Here is a 21,975-nt window from a genome sequence, read left to right on the forward strand (position 1 = left end):
TAGGACTCCACCATTTTTTCACTGAAGGAAACTATTTGACTGGAAGACTAAAGGGGGAGAGTGCCTAGCTGTGGAATTCCAGCAGTCCCATTAATGACAGCTGGAGATGATGACTTTTAAGGGGCAGATTTTTGTAAGTTTTTCTAGAAAGAATTAAAAGATGCCCAATTCAAAGGGAAATCTTCAAACTTTTGACGTGTAGCTGCCAAAGGATACTCCTCATCTTGTTTATTTTTGCTCAGCTGAGAATAAAATGTTTAAAAATTTAGAGCGATCCAGATTTAGAGTAAATCCAGTGATATGATAAACAGTGGAAGGAAGTATCTTTATCTCTAAGACAGCAAAGTGTTTGTGTAGGAGTCTGTGGAAGGTACAGGGGGAAGAAATTAGCTGCATGTTGCATCAACTTTGTGGTTTTCTAGACTTGTATCAAGGAAACTATACTAGCAAGTTGTGCCCTAAGCTTACTTCACATCAACAATTTGAAGCTGGAGTGCATATTTCAAACCAATGCTCATATCTTGCAGTAATTCTCCTTGCTTTTCAAGCTGGATGCAATTTTAAAGAATTTTAAAAGAAAATTAATAAGTAAGAACCACATCAGGGCAAGTAAGTAATTTAAAGTGAAAAAGACGTTGTCAAATTAAAGAACAAAAAGGTATTTAGGAAGTCAAAATAATCACAGTTAACATAAAACTTGAGTGATTGTATGACTATAATTCTATATTATAATATGGGAAAACTCAATAAAGTCCTTCAAAAATAGTGTGAACTCTGATTCAGGCTAAGGAAAACTGAAATAAGTAAATATCACTTTAAAATATTCTAATCCATTTGGTACCTTAAATTGTAAAGGCAAATTGAGTATTCTTATATTGTGCTTGCATGCTATGAATTTAAGACAGAATTTGCTGTTGTTCATAACTATATTTTTAGATTCATGCATATGCAGCTTGATTTTTTTCCCTCAGTTTTGACACTCTTAATCCATCTTCTTCAAAGCACAAAGATTTTTAGCTGTTTCTTCTCAAAAAAAAAAAAAAAAAAAAAAAAAAAAGCCAACAAAAAAACCCCACTGGATTAAGTGGATTTTAAGATTCCAAGTTTAATCACTTAAAATTCAGGATGTTTCAAATTGAGGATTGCCATGTAATTTTACTTCACCTCTTTAGTGTGCTTATGCATCATAGTAAAGTGATACAGTTTTTAATGACATAAACACATTATTTTTCCCCAAGAATGCTGCTTTTCATGTGTGAAGTACATAGCTGAAATTGTCCCTGCAAAAAACAGGATGAGGTTTACACCTGTCATGGGAAATTTCAGCAGTATCTGTTAATATTTGGTGAGCAACTGAGAACAAAGTCTTATAATGGAAATAAGTGGTTAGGCCCAGAAATAGTTCCAGTCCATCAGATAGCACGCAAATCTAGTGAATGTAAGGATTTATATCATTTCCATGTTTGGAAATGAAGAAGTCATTTCTTTCCTTTTAGTCTTGTTTTGTCTTCATACAAAATGAACATTAGATCTGAAGTCCCATGTGGAGTTTCACTGGGGAAAAAGATAATTCCTTTTATGTCATCCTAATGCTCTAAATATATAAGAATATAAGTCATAGGCACTTTTACTCATAGATACCTAACTTCAGACATTTGAAAGTATTCTGTTTTTCAGGAGGCAATTGTCTGCTTTCTGAAAGTCAACCTTTGTTAAGGTGCCTGAAGATCAATGCTGAAACTCCCTAGACACTTTTGAAACCTGCTTCTAAGAAAAGGCAAGCGACGCACTGCCAGTAACTGCAAATCCATCTGTAGAGAGAGTCAGATAGAAAGACCATCAGAATGATTTTATGGGGTCTCCTCAATTCATCCTCACATTTTTTGTGTAACGGATATTCTATTCTCCGTTTGTTCTTTCTTTAGTTGTCCTTTATTTCCCATTCAGTTTTAGGACAAACTGAAACTTTGTGTTATGGCAGAAACAGCTGTTGTATTAAACACGATCACAGAACCCTAAATAGTCTGGCCTTTGGCATGTGAGGAAGTCAAGGCTGGTGCTGGCTGTGGCTGAATGAGATTGCTGAAGTACCCCATCACTGAACCTCCTAAGCCTAAGTACTTGACCCAGTGTTAGTGCCAAGGTCAAGGAGGCAGGAGTGACGCTTTCCAACAGCGTGATTTGTCTCTGTGGAACTTATTACAGACCATATCCTCTGTTACATTCAGCAGTGGACTGAAAGCATTGGTTTATCTGCTCTTCCAATGTTAATACTGAACACAGCACTCATGGTGCGGCCCCACTGGTGCTGAGCGCAGAGGAAAGATCACCTCCCTGCTCCCACTGGCTGCACTATTTCTGATCCAAGCCAGGATGCCATTGGCCTTCTTGTCCACCTGGGCACACTGTTGGCTCATGTTTGGCCAGCTGTCAACTGACACCCCCAGACTCTTCTCATACAGCCCCAACTTGTAGCATTGCCTGGGGTTGTTGTCACCAAAGTGCAGGACTCAGAACTTGGTCTTGTTAAAGCTCATACAATTGGACTTAGGATAAATACTCACAAATAGTGAGAAGCACCCATTGTGAGCTGGCTTCTTACAGCTTTCCTGTAGCATTAAAGTTCTGTTTGCTTTTTTCATTATGTTGTGGTGGTTATCAATCATTCCCTCTCCTGCCCAACGCTGTAGTGAATATAGGAGTTGTCATCTGATGATTTATACTCTGCCTGTATTGGACCAATGATGGGTTTTATTTAGCAAATATCTCCTGACACAACTGCTAGATCAGTGGAGTGTAAGAACTGTGATATAAGTAAAATAATTAGAAAATCAGAAGAGAAAAGATTTATGTAAATAATAACCCCTATTTGCATATCAGGGTTTAATTTCTTACCTGACTTGGCTCTACCTCTTTCAAAACTGTCTTGCATTATTTCAGTCAAGATCTTTAAGCAGCATAGGGGTACCCATACCCACAATGCTAGTATGTTAAGAGGAAAAAAAAAAAATCTTTTTTGTACAATTTTTGCAGTAAAAGTGTTAGATCCTGACGTTGTCTTGGAGTACAGTAGGAACAAAACAGACATCATCACTATGTCAGTGAACTAATGTTAGTGTTCTATCAGATCACATTTGTGCTCTCAGACCCAGACACCAACCTTCTCCCTGTCTCATCCCCTTTCATCTAAGTATCTGCTGAAAAGAAATGATAAGACCAGCCATCATTCTTCTTTACAAAGGAAAGCTTTCAGAAGTGGTGAAACATAAATGGCTTTTTTATTTCCAAACTGATGCAAGGAACATCAGGCGTATATTCTTTGCTATCAGACTACTTTGAAGGAAATACAAAATAGTAATCGCTCACTGCCAAGCAAGTGGAATTGAAAGATTAACTAGAAATCATTACATAAATGTCCTCCTAAGGGTTTCTGAGGGTTTCTGAGGTTAACGTAGCAGGCTCATTTGGCTCTCTACGATATACGAGCATGAGGAAAAATTACAGCTGGAATAATCAACAGCTTTTCAAATGTATATATTAGTTAAAATACTGAAGCATTCACACCTCACCACCTTTTGGCCAGCACCCGGAAATCAGATTTAAATTGGCTTTACCTTTAGAATTAATCAGGTAGCATCTTAAAGGAAAATGGATTTCCCTGTGACTACCATCAGATGTTAGTGCTGTGTTGTCTCCCTGTGCGGTGGTTGCATCAGAGTACACAGTTAATGGGGCTGGGCAGAAGAGCTGCTGCTGGATCTTGTAAGGAATGCTGCGAGTGTGTGTTCCTGCTCGGAGAGGAATAGTGCCAACTGAAAGTGTTCTTTTGCTGTGTCATGAACGTGGCCTACTCTGCCTCGCGTTCTGCTTGCTTGTGCTGCTTCCGTGGGGCAGGCACTTGCTATGCTGATCAATTTCACTGATTTGGCCCCTACATGGGGGCTGCTGCATCTGGTCTGCGCAGCACATCGCCCTTCGCTTTCCTAATTGCTGGCATCTGCAGCTGTCTGCCTCATTTTGAGTGCCAGTGCACGTCCGGATTTTTTTCTAATTGTAATATACTTTCAAATGCAACTGTCCATTCCTCATTTCTGTTTGGATACATATTGCGATTATCCTAAAATCCCAAATTTCATGTTTTGAGCATTTATAAAAGAGCACAGAAAAGGGAGTAGTGGTTGTACAAAAAATGCATTTTTTCTCAGAGACTTTATTCCAGGACTTTATCTTTTAATGCCAGTTGAAGGAACAGTATGGTTCATTCAAATTTTGTAGAGCTATCCTGAATTTATTTTGAAGAAACAATATGGTAATATCATCACAATATAAAAAGGATCATTTAAGAATGAGGGTTCTTAAACTTTCATAATCTGGATTCAATAACAGCTATAAAAAGAGACAATGAAACCTTTTTTCCTTCCCTCTTTAGTCCCAAGCCAAGCCATTTTTTTCAAATTTTTGTTCCCTTTTGTTGAATTTATTGGAGCAGCCATAATTCTGCAGTTCAGCCTAGAGAGCATAATCTTGGATTTCAGTCAGAATTGTTACATGTTATACCATGTTCTATATGAATTAACTGGGGCTTCTGGAACATTATGGCTTACTTCAAGATCAAACATCAAGTATGTGGCGTTTGGCATTTTGCAAGTCTCATCTTTCCTGAAATCTCCCAGTAGCACAGCCTTTACAACAATGACCCTGGGAGAACCTGATTTAAGAATATGAATTTAAAAGCCAAAGAAATGCATCTTTACAACAGCTTATTTGTTATAGACTAACAATACGCTTTTCAGCTCTACCTCGCTTTGAAACTGCTGCTTGTACAAATTCAATACCCTACATTGCTGTTTGTAAAATTAATGCCAGAGGTAAGGGCTTTAAATCTCATTTACATGGTTCCTTAGTAACAAGAGAAGTAAAGTATATAGCAGTTAGACTGTATTATCGAAGTATTTTCTCTAGACAATAACCTACCTTTAGGCCTTTATAGAATGCAGTCTTGCCATGGATGTAGTACAACATGTGTTGTAGGAGCCAAATTGAAATTTTGGGCAACAGGACATTTGCTTTTCCTATCTTATGTTGACTGAAAAAGAATAAAATTTTAAATTGGATGGAGAAGATCTGTATGGCTCTTTGTTGCGTTACGTTGCTGTTATCAGTGAAATTGACAGCAGATGCTATCAAATGATATTGAAAATATATGAAAAGAAGCAATAATGAACCTATGGGACCTCATGCTGTACAGGGAACTCCAGCATTTTGCTTTGGTCCGTCCTGCTATAGAAAAATGTTGGAGAGAACTGACAAAGATACGCCTATTTGGTCATTATTGTTTTTAGATTGCACCATATGTGGGAGAGTTAAAAGTGAGCACTGTAGGAATAAGAGGCAGATGTGGGTTTTTATGGTTGGTTTTTGTTCTTGGTTTTGGTTGTTTTTTTTTTTTTGCTTTTGGAAAGGTGACTTAAATGTCAAAATTAGGAAAGATGAATTTTTAACATTGACGAGTCTTCAGGACTTGAAGGCTTTTTTTTTTTTTTTTTTTTTAAATTTCTGTTCCTTTTGACACATTTAGGTCATCAGCAGTGCTCGTTGAGAGAAAATAAGCCCCTTTAAGAAGATGGCATTAAGGAACACCACAGTGCTCACGTCAGATAGTCAGCCTTGCACGTTTTTGAAAAGTTAGCTAGAATTCTGGAATAAGAAACTTGCTAGTGATGTGGTGGACACACAGACTTTTCTATAGTTGGTTTATTCTCCTTTTCCAAGAACTGCTATGTCTAGAGACTATTTTCTCTACAGAAAGTTGCCTCTAAGTAAAATGGTGTAATCTAAGTGTCCTTTTATCTTTTTTTCCTCTTTTTTTTTAATTAGATGTCTATAAAACATGCACCTCTTTGTGTTTGTGAAGGATTGTATGTTCTGTGTGCCATTACCTGATTTAGATCTGCTTGTTTTGTCCTGTATTCTTGAACTGCCTTATCTCTGGACACTGTTTTCACAAACTCTAACTCTTTTTCTTTCGCATCTCCTTCCTGGATTTGCTGCTTCCTTCAGTCTCACATCAAGGTCAGTATTTATTTTAATAAGGATGTTTATCATGGTGTTGTCTAGTAAGCTAAAATTGAGATCTCACAGAATATTGCACATCCAGTTGCATGATCCACAAAATAAAGCATCAGAGATTTGGTCAATTCTGTGTAGGAGGATGGGTTGGAAGGAAATGTGTTTAGAAGAAACACATCTGTACTTAAAGGAAGAATTTGTATCAAATTCACCATAGATCAATGTTGTTGTACACTGTGGAGAATGGGAGGAAAAAAACAAGACAATTTAAATATCTTTGGCTTTGTCTATCGTGTCAAGAAAGAAAATACTTGAACTTCACCTTATTCTCTCGTATATGTTGTCAAGTGCAAAACTGGTTGCCTTAAAATACTGGTCACTCTAGTTTCTTAATTGCTGGATTTTTTCATTCTATCTGTGTCTGAAGCCTTGTATTGATGTTGTAGAAGCTATCGAGAGACAATATATTTTGGAATCTTGAACCATTAAGCCACGGCTTATTTTTTTTCTTTGTCTTTTTAAAGCAGTTGCTAAAGGTAGATTCAGAATGTCAGTAGAGAAATAGCTAGGAATAGACTTCTGTGTAATCTAACAAGTCAAAGTGCATGATCTAATAGCCCTCATTTACCTAAAAACACTCAGAAGCCATTTTGAACTCTTGTTTTTGCTTGCAGTTTGGTAGCAAGCATCCGTGACTCTTGAGAGAATGATTATAATTGTTTCAGGCAGTGCCTTTACCCAGAAAGCTTCTGCTTTAATGACTAAAGTTCTGAGTTATTGACCAACATCCGGCTTTTCTATTCCTGATCAACACTGTGAAAAATGTGGTGGTCAATGGAATACCACGATGGCGTGATGCTGCTGACGCCTTTAAATTGTGTTGGTATTCTGACCTTGGCTTGGCACAGACATTATGCCTGTGGCCTTGGCTGCATGTTTTCCTTCCTCCCACAGACTGGAAAAAGATTGGAAGTTAATCATGCTGTCCATCAATACCTTCTGTATTCAGTGTGTTGTTCTTGCATGCTTGTAACTGCTGATGAAAGGAGGGCTGTCCTTGAATGACCGTCTTCTTGCAGTTCCCTAGGAACAGAACTGCCTGGAAGCTTTTCTGCCCTGTGAGCATTCTCATCTGAAATACTTATGTCTTTTTTTTTTTTTTTTTTTGCCTGAGTGTTGTTTACATTGGGTAGTCTGCGTTTGCTGGTTGCCACCATGAATGAAGTTTGATATGCTTTGTTTGGCTATTGAAGTCCTAAATGTTATGAAAGTCAGAGATATTTCAGCTTCAAACCATATGGCTTTTATCAATACCTGCACCTATGCTGGAATTCATAACAAACAAGAGAGGGCTCTGGTTTCAGGGTGTTTTTGGGGGGATTTTTTGTTGTTGTTGTTTTAAATGAATAAATAGCTATTCCATAAAGTTGTGTTCTACTTTGGAAGCTACAACTTTATTTTTCTCTTAATGGTGTAACAGCAGTTAGGTTTTTCAGACATCAAAGCAAATGCGTCTTCCTGAAAAAGAACAGAGTATATGCAAAATCACATTAGGTATGTCTGTCTTGTAGAAACAGGAAAATACTTCAAATGTTATCTGCTCTCATTAACAACAGCTATGCTTACGGTAAGCAGTGCAAAACCTTTGAATTTTCTGATCTGACTAATAAGTTTTCATCATCTCTTTCCTGTTGATAAACTCAGTGAACCAGAACATAAAAATGCAGTCCACATCACTATTGCTGTTGTGACGCATACTAACTGTTTAAAATTCTGAAAGCCTAGAGTGGCTATTGTAATGGTTCAGAATAAATAAAATAGACTTGGAAAGTGGGATTAAATCATTTTTCCATAAAGATTTTTCCTAAACCATCTCTTTTGATGAAAGTTTTACATAAAGAGCTATTTAATGCTGTGTTCCAGAGAGTAATAAAACTAATAACACTACTTTGGTGTCATTTGATTCAGCAGTGAAAAAATTAGAAAAATTGCCATGAAGTCATGAAGACTACAGTTCTTTTAAGCAATTCTGATGTATACATGTCACAAAAGTTGAGATGTTATTACTGTAAAACAGAAAAAGTAATCAAAGATATCCAGAAGCTTTCTGGATTCTTTGTTATACCAAAGAAAATTTGATGCAATAGGAAGTAATAAAAATACTGTAAACCTTGTTTCCACACAGCAAAGTGGCTTGGTGATTCAATGAGTAAAGGCTGGTGGCATGAATCCAGATAGAAGTCCACGTAAAATAAAATGCCAGAAAACAAAATTATAAAATCCTTATAAAATGGAAGTAAAAACAAAATACTAAATCTGAGGGAACGGTCTCACTCCTTTTTCCAGGGTCCTATATTTCAGCTACGCATCTAATGACCAAGGAAATATTTAAAACATGGTGTCCTTCTGTAAGAAAGTGATAGATTATATTTCTTGGAAAGTTAAGCAACTTTAGAAAGTTCAGAATACTATTTAGTAGCAATAGTAGGATGGTTCTGAAAACAGAAATCAGGGCATGGAGCTGAACCTGCTGGTAAGGCATTCTATTTTATTTGGTATTTAAGTGCATACTTGTGTAGATGATAGGTGCAGGATCAGACACGGACAGTGTTAGCCATCTTTCCTGTAATAAACCTGTGCTTTTACTCCATTTGGACCTCAGAAAACATAGTTTTACAGTGTGAGTGATGGAGCATGGGCACGGGTTGCCCAAGGAGTTTGCGGTGTCTCCTCCTTGGAGATGTTCAAAACCCACCAGGACCGGGACAACCTGCTTGAGCAGGGGCTGGTCCAGGTGAACCCAGTGGGCCCTCCTAACCTCTAAAGTTCCATATTAATTGTAATAAATAATAAATAAATGTGGTGTGGTAAGTGACAGGCGTATAGTTGAATGATTGTCTATGGCACTATGGATTTTTCATTGTTATGGAAATAACCCTCGATGTACTGTGCCATGTACTGTATCTCTTAAGAAGCTGGGTTTCTGATGTTTCTGAGTAATGAGAAAGTGCCTGGGCAGTTTGGACCAATTTCAGGCAAGTGTGGCTGGCTCTCCAATTTCATACCTTCAGGGGACTCTTTAGTCTTCATTTTGCCGCCATGCTGATCATTTACCACCTCAGGAAGTGATAAAAATGTCGAATATTTGAGTCAGCAGTGGTTATTTCTGGGCGGCAGAGCCAGATACATTGTTTTCAAAGGAGTTTCCATTTAAATGTCACTCATCTCTAAAAAGTAACGTGCTCTAATAATTGCTTTCTACTTAATGTCTTTTCCCTTTAATTTTACTTAAATAAAAAAATGGGCTTATGGAATTCTTTATATTAAAAAAGCACTCTTTTCTTGTAGGAATTGTCCATTCCTTGTGAATGAGGAATAAAAGTAAAACGTCTATAAAATGATAGTGGGAAACAGAAGATTGAAGAAGTCAGGCTTTTTGGTTGTTAGGGCTAGATAGCGATAAGTAGAACACAAATACTGTGGGGTTTGGTTTTTTTGTTTTTTGGTTTTTTTTTGTTAAAATAGGTCACTGGCAAAGTCTTTAGGATTTGCTTTAGAAATAGAGATTTCTCTATCCATTTGAAGTGGAGTCTATAGCTTTTCTGTCAAAGGTCGTTTTTTCCTGCCTTGTTTCACTGCATCTTAACAAAGCACAGTTATATTCACAGCTGTACATCATCTCAGAATTCTCACTTTCCTGCAGCCTTGTATGATCTGATTTCTTTCCTGCTACCTGCTGAAAATAACTTAACTGATGAGCTGTTTTTCTTTTTATGTTATTGCTCTATTTTCAGTACACATACTCGCAAAGCATACAGCTTTCCTGTGGGAATTAGAATGGAGAGGCACATGGGGGGCTGTTTGTGTGTCGGCAGTGCACTACAAATTCTGAGTCAACTGTGCTCTAAGATCTGAGAATTTCTCAAAATTTTCCTTTTCTGAATATAACTGAAAGCAAAGCATCTTACCATGCTATTTGAAAACTCAAAACAAAACATTATATAGAATGCATTTTATTACATGTCATTACGTTAATTACAGAGTTAATAAATTATCTAGCTTGTCATCAGAAGATTATCAGAAATTATCATTCAAACTTCATGCAACATTAAACATTTTGACTAACCTATATGTGTCACATCACATTTAATCAAAGGAATAAAATCTGAATGTTATTTTTCTTCTTTAATGGCTAACTTCTATGCAGAAGTGTACCCCTCCAATGGCTAGACTTTTATTTCTGTCAGAACTCTAAAAGCCACATAGGGTATGGATAGATAGTGAATTTGTGGTTTTAATTAGCCGTGGTACAAATGTTTTCTTAACTTTCTACCAAAATATTTAGCAGAACCTGAATTCAGGGGGAAAAAAATGCAGAGAATTCAGCTGGGGAGGAGACCTTAAATGTCACAGAAGAGGGTGAGGAGCTCAGTAACTTCTTGTACCGGTAACTTTACTGATAATGACTGCTTTCAGATTTCCTAACTCCTCAAGCTTAGTGGCAGAGTCTGCAGGAGTAAAGCATTACCCACAGAAATGAAAATGCAAGTTACAGACTATTTAAGCAAATTAGAAATGTGCAGGTTGATGGAATCAGATCAGATACATACAGGGTTGCTGAGGGAGCCAGCTGATGTCATTGCAAGGACTCTTTCTATCCTTCAGAAGCTCATGGCTGTCAGGGAGCATTCCTGATGACTGGCAAACATCATGCCCATTTCTAAGAAGGATGAGAAAGAGAGTCCAAGGAATTATTTGGAGCAGATCCTCCTGAAGGCCATGTTCATGCATCTAAAGGACGAGAAGCTGATAGGGAACAGACAGTTGGCTTTACAAAGGTAGATTATGCCTGACAACTTGATTGCCTTCAATGATGAGATTACTGTCTTAGAAGGGAATCATCACTGTTTAATGGTTTGTGTTTTTTTAATGATGTGGATGATGAGATAAAATGTGCCCTCAGAAATTTCATGGGTGTGGTTATGGAGTTTAGGGCTGTTATTTAGGATGACCTTGACAGACTGTGGAAAAGAGCTGACAGAAACCTCACAAAGTTCAGTAAGGCAAGTGCAGAGCTCTGTAACTGGGGTTGTACATGCTGAGGACCAGCTGGCAGGAAGGCTGACTTGTAGGGAAGGACTGAGATGTGGTTGAGGACAAGTTGAACAAGTCAACAGTATCACATTGCATACAGGGTGTATTACCACAAGCACAATCAACATGTTGAGGGAAGTGATTTTTTCCCTCTACCTGGCACTTGTGAGTCTGCATCAGGAAGACTGTGTCTGGAAGGAATTTTCAAGTACAGGAAAGGAACTGTGATAGTGGAATGACTCCAGCAGGCAAGATGACAAGGTGCTTGCTGGAGCACATGGCATACAAGAAGAGGCAGAAAGAACTGGGTATGTTCATGATTGACAAGGAGCATCATGGGAGATCATGCTGTAGTTTTTTGGCTGTTTAATGGGAAAGTACAAAGAAGAAAGAGCCAGACTCTTCTCAGAGATGCTCAGTAAAAGGACAAGAGCCAAGAGACGTAAGTTGCAAAATACTCTACATTCCAACAAGATACAAGGGGAAAAAAAATCAGTGATGGTAATCGGATGCCAGAAAAGCATCTAGTTATTCTGCATATGTTCAGCTTGTGACTAGCTTGAAATGTTGCCTCTTAATCCTGTGTTGCTTGTGAAGATCAAGTTCCATTTTGGACAACAATGCAAGGTGACCTCCTTGCCTTAGATGAGAGACATTGGAACAGTTTGTGTTTCAGATGTGACTCAATACTTTACTTTTTGACTGAGAACATTTCTTACTATCACTGCTTGCTTTCAGTCATGAATATAGCTCTGAGGGGCACAATGCCCCCATCTCTTAGGTAACTCAGCACACTCAGTTCAAAGCAAAGGGCTTTTTACATGCAATCTTATTATGTTATCAATTCCTTTACAGTATTGAACAGCTTTGGTGAAAATTGGAATGGAGTTTGATGGTAGTTTTGGGGTGACAGTAGGTTTTCAGCAATTCATTTCTTGTGTCATCCTTTCAAACATTTCATAACGAAGTTGATCAAGTACCCTATCTTCTTCTCTAAAAACCAAGAGTGAGAGAACATTATACATCTGAGGTGTAAAACAGTCTGTAGGGATAAACCAGAAGTGCCTAATTCAGTCCTAGAAACTACAGCTGCCAGTAATTGGCAGTTGCCAAGCCAGCGTGCTCGGTGCCAGCTTTGACAGAAGATTGCAGAAGGCTCCAATCCAACGTAAAACTGATGTCAGGCCACTTTTCCTTGTAGTTGCTCAGTTCCCTCCTAGTGTGGCACGTGAACTTGCAACTTCCCAGTGTCATTCATTTACTGTAGCTCACCAGATGGTAGCTCTAAAAAACATATGTTGTCTTCCTTATCTTCCACATCAGTCCAACTTGGTCTTTATCAATCTCACTGGCACTAGCAGCTCTGACCAGATTGTTTCCATTGTGAGTGCCAGCAAAATTCAAATTGTCAGCAAACTTCCTATTGCATTTTTAATGTCTTGAGTTGCTCACACCACATTTGATGAAGTCCCAAAGGCTGGGAACTGAGAGAGGGATAATGTAGCACAACTTTACCCTTACAAGTGTATGGCAAGACGTCCATCATGCATTCACCATGCCAGCTTCAATGGAGATGCTGTCTCCAAGACTACAGTATTTTGCAGTCATCTCCTGTCATACCTTTTCTCCTTCACCAATATTGTGTTCAGTGTTGTTTTATTCTTTCTCTAGGCCTGCCTTTCTCTGATGTGTTCTGCATTGTGTGCTCCCTTAGTTCCTTTTGTCTGAAGTGCTTATAAAGACAAAGGTGTACTGGTTTAATCTCTGAATTTTCAGCTGGTAGGATTCTTGATTATGCTAGATGTGCCTGAATTTCTCAGCTAGTCATGCCAAATAGATGGCAGCAATATTGTTAATAGCTTCTTGTAACCAACTACGAGATAGATTTACTCAGTCACTTCACTTTTCATTGTGTAATCTTTAACATCACATAGATATTACTGGCAGAAAGTGATATCAGTGTCATATAAAGAATTGAGTAATCAGCTAAGAAATAGTTCTACTACTAACTCCTTGTAGAAATATATATGTAAAAAATATAAAAGCAAATATTTCTTCATTATTTGCAATGTCAGTGTTTTAAAGAATTGATACTCTGTTAGTTAGAATAAGATGTATTTTTCCTTCAGCATCACTTGCTATTTGCTCCCTTCCACTTTGCACAGATCTTTTTTTTCTTTTTCATCATTACTACAGAATAAATACATGTTAAGGCAAAACATAGGCTTCACTAAAAATTAGTTTCAATTCAAATCCGTGGCAAAACCATACTACTACTATTCCTCAGTCTCTTCATGCACACTTATCAGAACTAAATATTTCCTTAGTGCCTCTGACATTAAAACTTAATACCACCAGTGAAGGTTTCTTGACATTCTTGTGCCCTTGCTCTGGGAAGTTGTAAGGGTATCAACACTAAAACTACAGAATTTTATGTAACTTACTGGTCTTACTGGTGCATCTTGTGCATTATTTTTTACTGCTTAAGGCTTTATTCCCAAGTAAGTTGGATATTTTGCAAGTAGATTTCTCTCTGATAGTTAATTATCTTCCTTGTGAAAAAAGCATTTAAAAGATCGAAGTGATTTTATTTTAAAGACTCCTTGTTTTTACTGTAGGAGAGCATTTCATGGGTATGTTCATGGCAGATCAGTGCATTTGTTTTATCTTCTTTGGTGGGTGTGAAACAGTTTCAGAAGCACATATGAATTGCTAATACTTTTCAGTTGCAGGCATAATCTTCCCCAGATACATTTTTATCTTTTTTTAAAAAAGTTGATTTCTTAAGTATTCTAGGGAGAAAGGAATAATTTTTCTTCCACATCTTGGAATAGTGGAGGATGCTTTTTGAATTACAGTTAGAGAAATTCCTGGGTTTATTTTGATAGAGAAAGGAACTAGAAGTCTTGTCCTTCTGTATCCTATTTTCACTATAGCCTCTATCATTTTTAATGAGATTCTCAACACTGGTCAAAATTCTTAACCTGTAATGTATATCTTCATGTACAGAGACAGTTAATCTATAGAAAACATATGAGATTTGTATTAGGAATATTCTGCTTGACACTAAAGGCTGTTGTTTCTTTATCTATCCTAAAGATTTTGAGCATTCTCCAATTACATAGGAGGTTAATTCATTGAAGGAGACAGAAAAGATTTGTACCTACTTGTATCACAGTGATAGGCTGCATCAACTCATTTGTGTTGGTAAAGTGGTCAAATCCAATCAATTCAAATCTGAATTTTGTCTCAAGGTAACAAATAAAAAATAGTTCACTGGAGTAGTATAGTTGTCTAAATAAAAGATCCTCAGAAGTGGAGTGTCCCACGTGGGACTGAACATCTTATCAGAAGGCTCAGACTTGGAACTGCTTTTTTATGGCTAGAAGGATAAACACCTATGCATTTAAACCTATGCAGGGAATCTGCTTGGAAGAGTCTTCTTGAAAACAATTTTGTCCCTAAGTAGACAAAATAAATAATGTGTGGTTTTGATATGGGCACCTAAGCAATGTAGGAATCATAAGGCTTTTAGTCCTGAAACAGATCGTTTTATAGTTTTTCAGAAAGATCCTTTTAGCATTTCTGTTTTTACATCATTTCCTTGGAGCCACTGTGCCTTTTTTCTCTTTTCTGACAAGACAAAGTTCTGAATGTTTTCGTACATGGGGTTTTTTGATATAAGAAATCCTCTTCCACTGAGTTGGTATGAGGGCTGCTCCAAAAGTAATGCCTCCTATTGTATTATGTTGGCCCTTGATGTCAGAGGCGGATGTTGATGATACGGCAGTAAAGGCTGAACCTCCCCACCAATATTTGATTTCATTTTGTTGACTCGCGACGGATGGCAGCAGAAGGGCAATCTGACAAAGTAGTGTCTGACATGCAAGTGAGTATGAGGCAAAGGTGTGTCACTGGCTTCTTCCATGCAGAAAAAACCCACCTATTGACATTTGTTGTTACTTGCTGAACATTTGGACACCTAACAGTGGAAGTGAGCACACTGAGGCAGTGGGTGGTGCATTTCAGGAGCGGCAACAGCCACTCGATAGGCAAGCCACATTCTGGATGGCCATGCATTGCTCTCACACTCCAAAATGAAGAACCTCTCTGACAATCAGCTCATTTGTGCAAATAATTGGCTAATGGCGGTGAATGTGTTGAAAAAGTAGTTTTTTGTAGCTGCGAATTTGCTTTATCAAACATTGTTGTGTTCTTTGCATCTGTTGTAATTTCCATGGAAATAAATAGGAGGCATTGCTTTCAGAGTAACCTACATACATACATAGTGTTTTCTACTTTAGTAACTGTTTGTTTTAATACCTTTCATTGAAAACTGCATTTTCAGTAATGTCACCTTGAAATACATTGATTATTTAATATTAATTCTTTCAAAAGGACAGGATAATTTGCAATCCTTATCCCAAACTTGTGAAAAACTTTAGAAGAGGACTTGTCTTTATTGAAAACTGGTCCAATATTTGCTGTAAAATAAGCATAAGTTACTCTAGCATAGTTTTTAAACGATTTGCTTTTAAAATGTTATTTCCCCTGCTTTATATTTAACTTTTGTGTTTGCTTTTGTTTCAATGGCTGATTTCACATTCCATTTTATTTTTAATTATTGTATCTATCAAGTATTATTCTAGAAGGAATGAAAAGATTGCATACTCTTATGAAAGAAAACAACTGCTATATTTTTATTTGTTTTCTTTTCTGGCTGGTGGGACTGCAGTTAAAAGAGACGTGTGTGATCTTAGATCACAAAAATACCCTCTGAAACCTCAATAAAATGCCATTCATAAGGAAGATTTTATTGCTGTTTAGAAAATACTTTTTTCAGCCAAATCATGCAGGTCTCTTGAGCAGAGAGTGACTGGCTGTGTGTGATCTGTTCATAGGGTGGTTGGCTCAAGCACTGGAATTGAAGGTAAAAGAACAGCCCCTCTGGGAGCTCTTCCCGCATTGCCAGGGCCAAATTCAACTAACTCAGCATGTAGCTGGGAGAAGGAATCCATGCTGAGGCCTCATCAGCCTTACTGCTAATGTCATTTTTGGCTTTGCATCTGTTTACTCAATTAACAAAAGCAGAAGAAAAAAAAAATACAATAAAACAAACTTATTTGTTGAACTACTGAATACTGTTATTGAGGTCCTCAAAGCATTATGATTTTTCCTATGAAAGGAGCAGCCATATCATCATTGTACAGCATTATTTTAGGATTCACCTTGAATTTGTGTTTTTAATGCTCTCAACTTTAATAAAAATTGGAGGTTGCAAGGTTTAAGGTAACTATAGAACTTGACATGTAATTAATTTGATATTTAATCTTTGAAATGGTATCTATGGTATGTATTCATTAGCTTTATCACACTTACTTCCTACTGAGTAGATACTGAGAGTTTAAATAGTTGAGAAGCTGCACTATATTTTTTAAATGAAGTAGCAGGGTGAGTAACTGTAGTGGATTATATCTACAGAAATGGAATTAGATATTAATGAAAATGTGGTGCTGTAGGTGTGTAACTGAAGGTTTTTTGCTTTGCTCTTTTTTTTTTTTCCTTTTTTTTTTTTTAGGAGGTTGTGTCTGGCAAAGTGAATCTTTGCTTTGCTTAATTTACTGTGGACTTCTTGAACTAAAATGAAGACTCCTTTTACTCTCTGTTGTTAATCCCTCAATTGTAGCCAGTTCATTAAAGATCTTGTTCTTTTCTTCCAGTTACTTTGAGAATACTAAAACAACACTCCAACAGTTTGTGTGTAATTGGCTACTACTGTTCTCTTTACTGGAGAACAGCTGACTTTATTAAGGTTTTGTCAATCAAGAGACTGAAGACAAAAATCTTCTTTCCCTGAAAAATGTTAGCTTGATAGCACTTAGAGTATGCATTTAGATGCTTGTGCTTCTAATCCTTAGTAAGATTTCTCTTTCTGTACATGTGTTTATTATGTATCTTTCTCTAAATTCTCTGACTGTATTAATGACCTGTGCCACTTCGCTATTTAAAATGTGCTGTGTGTAAGCTCTATGTGATGCTTACATGTCAAGTCATGGGTTTCTGTTAGAGGTATTCTTAAATAATAGGAGGTTTTTAGACTATTTTCTGATTTGAAGTATTTAGTTCCTGCCTGATTTATATGCTTTGTTTTCCTATATTTTCCCATCAGCTATATCTGAAAGAAGAAGGCTTTTTTTAGCAGAAGTCAGAGATGCACTAGGAAACATGGATTGATACCATGCAGCTCATTCTTAACACTGAGGAAAGAAAACCAGTCTAGAGTTGAGATCTGCATGTAGTCTTTGACTTTCACACTTGTTGATTCAGGTGCTATTAGGACCCTGTTCTGAAAATCTGGAGCAAGCTAGTTTCCCATAGCCTTCTACGTCTTCATCCCTCCCTCCAGCACTCACTGAACGCACACTTTGTTTTATAAACCAAGGTTTCCTAGGATCAGGAAATGTAGTTCACCCTTCCCATCTCTTAAAGCCACTGTAGGACTTCTTGTCTCACAGGCAACAGACCAGTTAAATTCTCAGAATCTGTTAATATTTTCATTGCCATGTGTTTCCTTGTCATATGCATGTCACAGAACATATAAAAAAGAAGAAGAGCAGTGTAGCAAAATGATGAGAGGTTGTTGGAGGAGACTCACAAGCAGGAGAGGTAGTTGAATGCTGGAATTGGTCAGCTGTGCATGCAGTAGAAGCTCGTTGAATGTGTGTTGATCCATTTTTTATCTCATACACAAAGTGGAACAGAGGTGATGGTACTACACCGAGTTATTTGAAAAGCATAATTAAATTATTGGTTTTTTTTTTTTTTATTTAGTACCTTAATGCACCATTTTTTTTAACAGTAATATAACTACTTAAGCAGCTGGAATTGCTTAGTGGAACCCAACAAAGCAAAGGAACAGCCTCCAATAATGCTTATGCTCTAAAAAAAGTAATCTGGCCATACTAAATTGCATAGTGAGCTTCAGCAATATGTTAATTTCTCAATCCTAATTTTTCAATGAGTAAGATAGGGAGCTCTGTTCAATATTTGGCAGTTTTGCTTTGACCGTCAGTCAGGCCCACAGTTGTGGTGATGGGACTATGTCATGTGGTCAGTCCTGTTTCCTACATCACTTATTTTACTTACTTTCATTATCTTCTTTTTTTCTTGAGGTTAAGGAATTAGGCTCTCCAAATACTGCCATTATTCTCTATGGCTGGGTAATCAACTACAAGTAAGGTAAAGTAAGTTTTAAGCAACTAAACGCTAAAGTGAAACCTTTTTAAAAGGATTTTTTTTTCTTATTTTCAATGTGAAGTAGCATTCTTAAGAAGAGTTCCTCACTGACTTCCTTCTACTTAACTTCCCAAAAGGAAAATGTTTTTCTTTGCGCACCAAAACTCTCTAATTAAATAAATAAATAAAAATAATTCCTCACCTCATGTCATTGTGCTTATGATCTTTTGATTCTTAAGTTAAGGTGAAGGTTATGGCTGTATGACCTTTAAAACAAAGAAGTGATGAAGGAAATGGTGCTGGCAATATAGCAAGTTGGACACTTCCCTTTGAGTTTTGAATCATTCCAGCTCAGATCATTAACATCCCTTTGAGTTGATGGTGACTTCTTTGAAGTAAAAAAAAAATAATGTTTTTTTTTAAATCTAATCACTAATCAAATACTGCTAATAAAGATCTGGACAATGTAGTTTATTGTTTTCTGCCTCCTAGGATTGCTATCTGGATTTTTTTTCCAGTTATAGTGTGTTTTGTTCTTGCACTTCAGTTGCTGTCAGCATTACGCTTCTCCATTTATGGCCATTTCATGGCTGCTCCATTTAATTTGGCGTGTGAATAAATGTACTCCTCAGTCTCTCTTAGGACTTCAGAGTGTTTTGAGGTCCTATTCAATGATGTTGTACATTGTAGAATTCAGTATTTCATAATATAATAAGCATTGGCAATATTAAACTAAGTAATATAGCGCATTATTGCATACTTTTTTTTTTTTTTTTTGCCATTTTTGCAATAATTTTCACTGTATATGTATTGCATCAGTTTAGTTATGTTGAGAAGCAGTGTGCTTTAAAGCCAGTGAAGTTCCTCTGTCCATCAGGATTAGCAGCTGCAGCAACAGTGCACTGTCCTGTGGGTGGTGGTAATGCTACGTTAATGAAGGCTGTTGCTGAACACAATCTTTCTGACATGGCTGACTGACAGTGTGCCTTCTTTTTAATGTAAAAATAGTTTCCAAGAACCTAAGTCAGATAAATAGGTGGTTTCTTTAGCTGTGAACAAAATGAATGTGTTTTTTCCTAGTGCACATACTCATCATTTGAAATATAATCGTATCCATTTTTTTTCTTGAAGATAAGTTTTTGTAGTGATTTGAATACATTGTAAATGTGCACTTATCCTTGGATCATTAGGAAAACTGTTGTGTTTTAGGTGCATAACTTTGAAAGAAAACATTAAAACAATAGTAGAAAATTCAAATTAACTTCTGCATATTTTTGCTTAACTTCTTATCACGTATTTTACAAGCAGAACATCTAAAATTAGCTCAGAAAAAATAATCAGATTAGGGTAATAAATAACAATCTGTTAACATGTAGCATAAAAATCCATATAAGGAAAGAATTAACAGCTATTTATGCTGATGTATATAACTGTAAAAGATAATTAGTATTAAAATGCAAAATTATTTAGGGTAGTATGGAATAATTTAATTTAATTTAAACCTTAATACAATTAATATTATTAGGAATGAAAAATCTTCCAAAGGACTTGCAGGTAGTAAACTGAATTGGATCAGTCTTCTTACCACTTTTCAGGAATACCTGATAGTACATAGGTTTTCTATTGTTCTCTTCCTCTCTCAGAAAAAGACTTTGGAAATCTGAAATCTACTCATTTGAAAGTTTTTATTGCTTATTTTGGTAAATTCCCTCTTTATGGTGTTCAGAATAATAGCATTCCCTCATTGCAAAATTTCATACAAAAATTCCAGATATTTGTAGAGAAAAGCCATTGGATTTTTGTTTGTTTATTTGTGTAAGAGATGCAGCGTTGTTCTTCATTGAAGAAAAAGGCTCAAGTCATGGAAGTGAACAACTGTCTTCAGATTCCAATTTCAGAAATTTTGACGGGGGGGTCTTTGGCTTAAATTCTGCATCTAGAATCAAAAGGTGTAAAATGATTGTTTCTGAAAATCTAGACCCATCTGTAATTGAAAAGCTCTTTTTTTTTTTATAGTTGTTGCTTCTTTTTTCTTTTTTTTTTTTTAATTAGAAGTCTGATTTTGATTATACTTTTTTTTTTTTTTTTTTTTTTGATAGATTCAAATTTGCAGGTACTTGAAATGACACTGCAAAATGGAGAAAGATTTTTAGCAATGGAAAAGACTTTTTACTTGAGTGCTAACTATTTTTAGGAACTAAACCTCCAGAAATGTCATTATCCAAAAATTTGGTCTACCCATGACAGAATTACCCAACAGTGAGGTAATGCTGTAGATACCTGTATTATCTGAAAGGTTTGTCGTCCAACCTTTTGTTGCTTTTCGACAAAGGTACAGCGTAGCAGTTTTATCCTGCATAGGAGTTTGAGTTTCTAAACAGTATGACAATTACAAACATATGACTGAGTAATACTAGGTAATTTTAAGACTACATCTTTTAAACTGCTTTGGGAAACCCTGAATTTGTCTCAGAGTATCTACTTAATTGTTTGGAAGGCATTAATTTTGTACCAAACATGAGAAAGTATGCATCATAGCACAGATCCTTATAAATACTCCTGTCTTTGAAGAGGTTATTTTTTTATTTTTTTATTTTTATAAGACATCTTGGACTGTGCAGCAAATGATTTTCCTTATACATACTTTGATCAGGCTTAATATTCATTATTATTAATATTGTTGTCTCTTATCTGAACAGCAGATAGCAGTAAATAATACCACTTTCCCAGCAGGTGAATCTAAGCTTGCCAGTTTATAAAAAAACAATTAATTCCCCTACTTCTAATCTAGAAGTTGAATAAGAATCCTCACGTGGAGAGCTGAATGTGTTGGACTTGCATATTTTCATTTTATGTGTTAACTTAGCTGTACTTTCTCTGTTTATTTTATAGGACAGCTAGAACCATGTATTGTACAAACTGAGTTGTGCCAACATAATATTTCCAAGATGTTGTTTAATCACTGAGCAAGTCTGCTTTCAAACTGGGCAGTGTGCCCATTACCAGTGAGCAGCACTGGGTTAGAGCAACTTAACAATTACACTAGTTGTGTTTAAAAAGCATTCTGACTCAAATCAGCTGTAACTGTTGGAAAAGGTATTTAAATATGCCAATAACTTTTTAACGTCATCAGAAAAGGACTTTTCTTTTATTCTCAGTCTCTGGAGGATGTCAGCACTTTTTCTCACTAATAGAAGTTTGTTTAGCACCAAGGAAAATTTGCTATCTTTGCAACTTTTCCAGCTCCAGCTGGCTTACATTGCAAAAAAGTGTAGCTCAGTGTTGAACGTAAAGTTTTGGAAGAGCTTAAAGCACCAACTAGGCCTATGCCACGTAATTTGAACATATATATTGCAAAGAGGTATTTTCTTGATGACACTGTTGTTGCTAATTCTGAAGAAAATATTAAAGCTGAGTTGTTTGTGATCTATTCTAAAAGTATTTCTGAAATACAGAAGAAACATTCTTCCTTCTCTGTGTGGATAACATACCAGATAGGAAGCTAGTATATCATTCTGCTTTCTAAACAGTAAATTAAAGAGCTGTCTCTACTACTTGCATGATGTTTTGGGGAAA

The 21,975-nt window shown here is 36.5% G+C and overlaps 1 protein-coding gene across 9 annotated transcripts in view; it reads left to right on the top strand.

The window, feature by feature from the left end:
• Positions 1–21,975, top strand: part of ERC1 (ELKS/RAB6-interacting/CAST family member 1) — a 291,931-nt gene that overhangs the window by 132,081 nt on the left and 137,875 nt on the right. Inside the window, exon 14 of one of the 9 annotated variants that reach the window (XM_090145169.1) lies at positions 6,061–6,072. The exons of the other annotated variants lie outside the window; for them this stretch is intronic. Within the exon in view, the coding sequence (XP_090001295.1) occupies positions 6,061–6,072 (12 nt within the window). The remainder of the gene's footprint in view (positions 1–6,060; positions 6,073–21,975) is intronic. 9 annotated transcript variants of the gene reach the window in all.

Source organism: Phasianus colchicus, chromosome 1 (assembly GCF_987193195.1).
Source record: "Phasianus colchicus chromosome 1, bPhaCol1.hap1.1, whole genome shotgun sequence".
NCBI classification, from domain to species: domain Eukaryota; kingdom Metazoa; phylum Chordata; class Aves; order Galliformes; family Phasianidae; genus Phasianus; species Phasianus colchicus.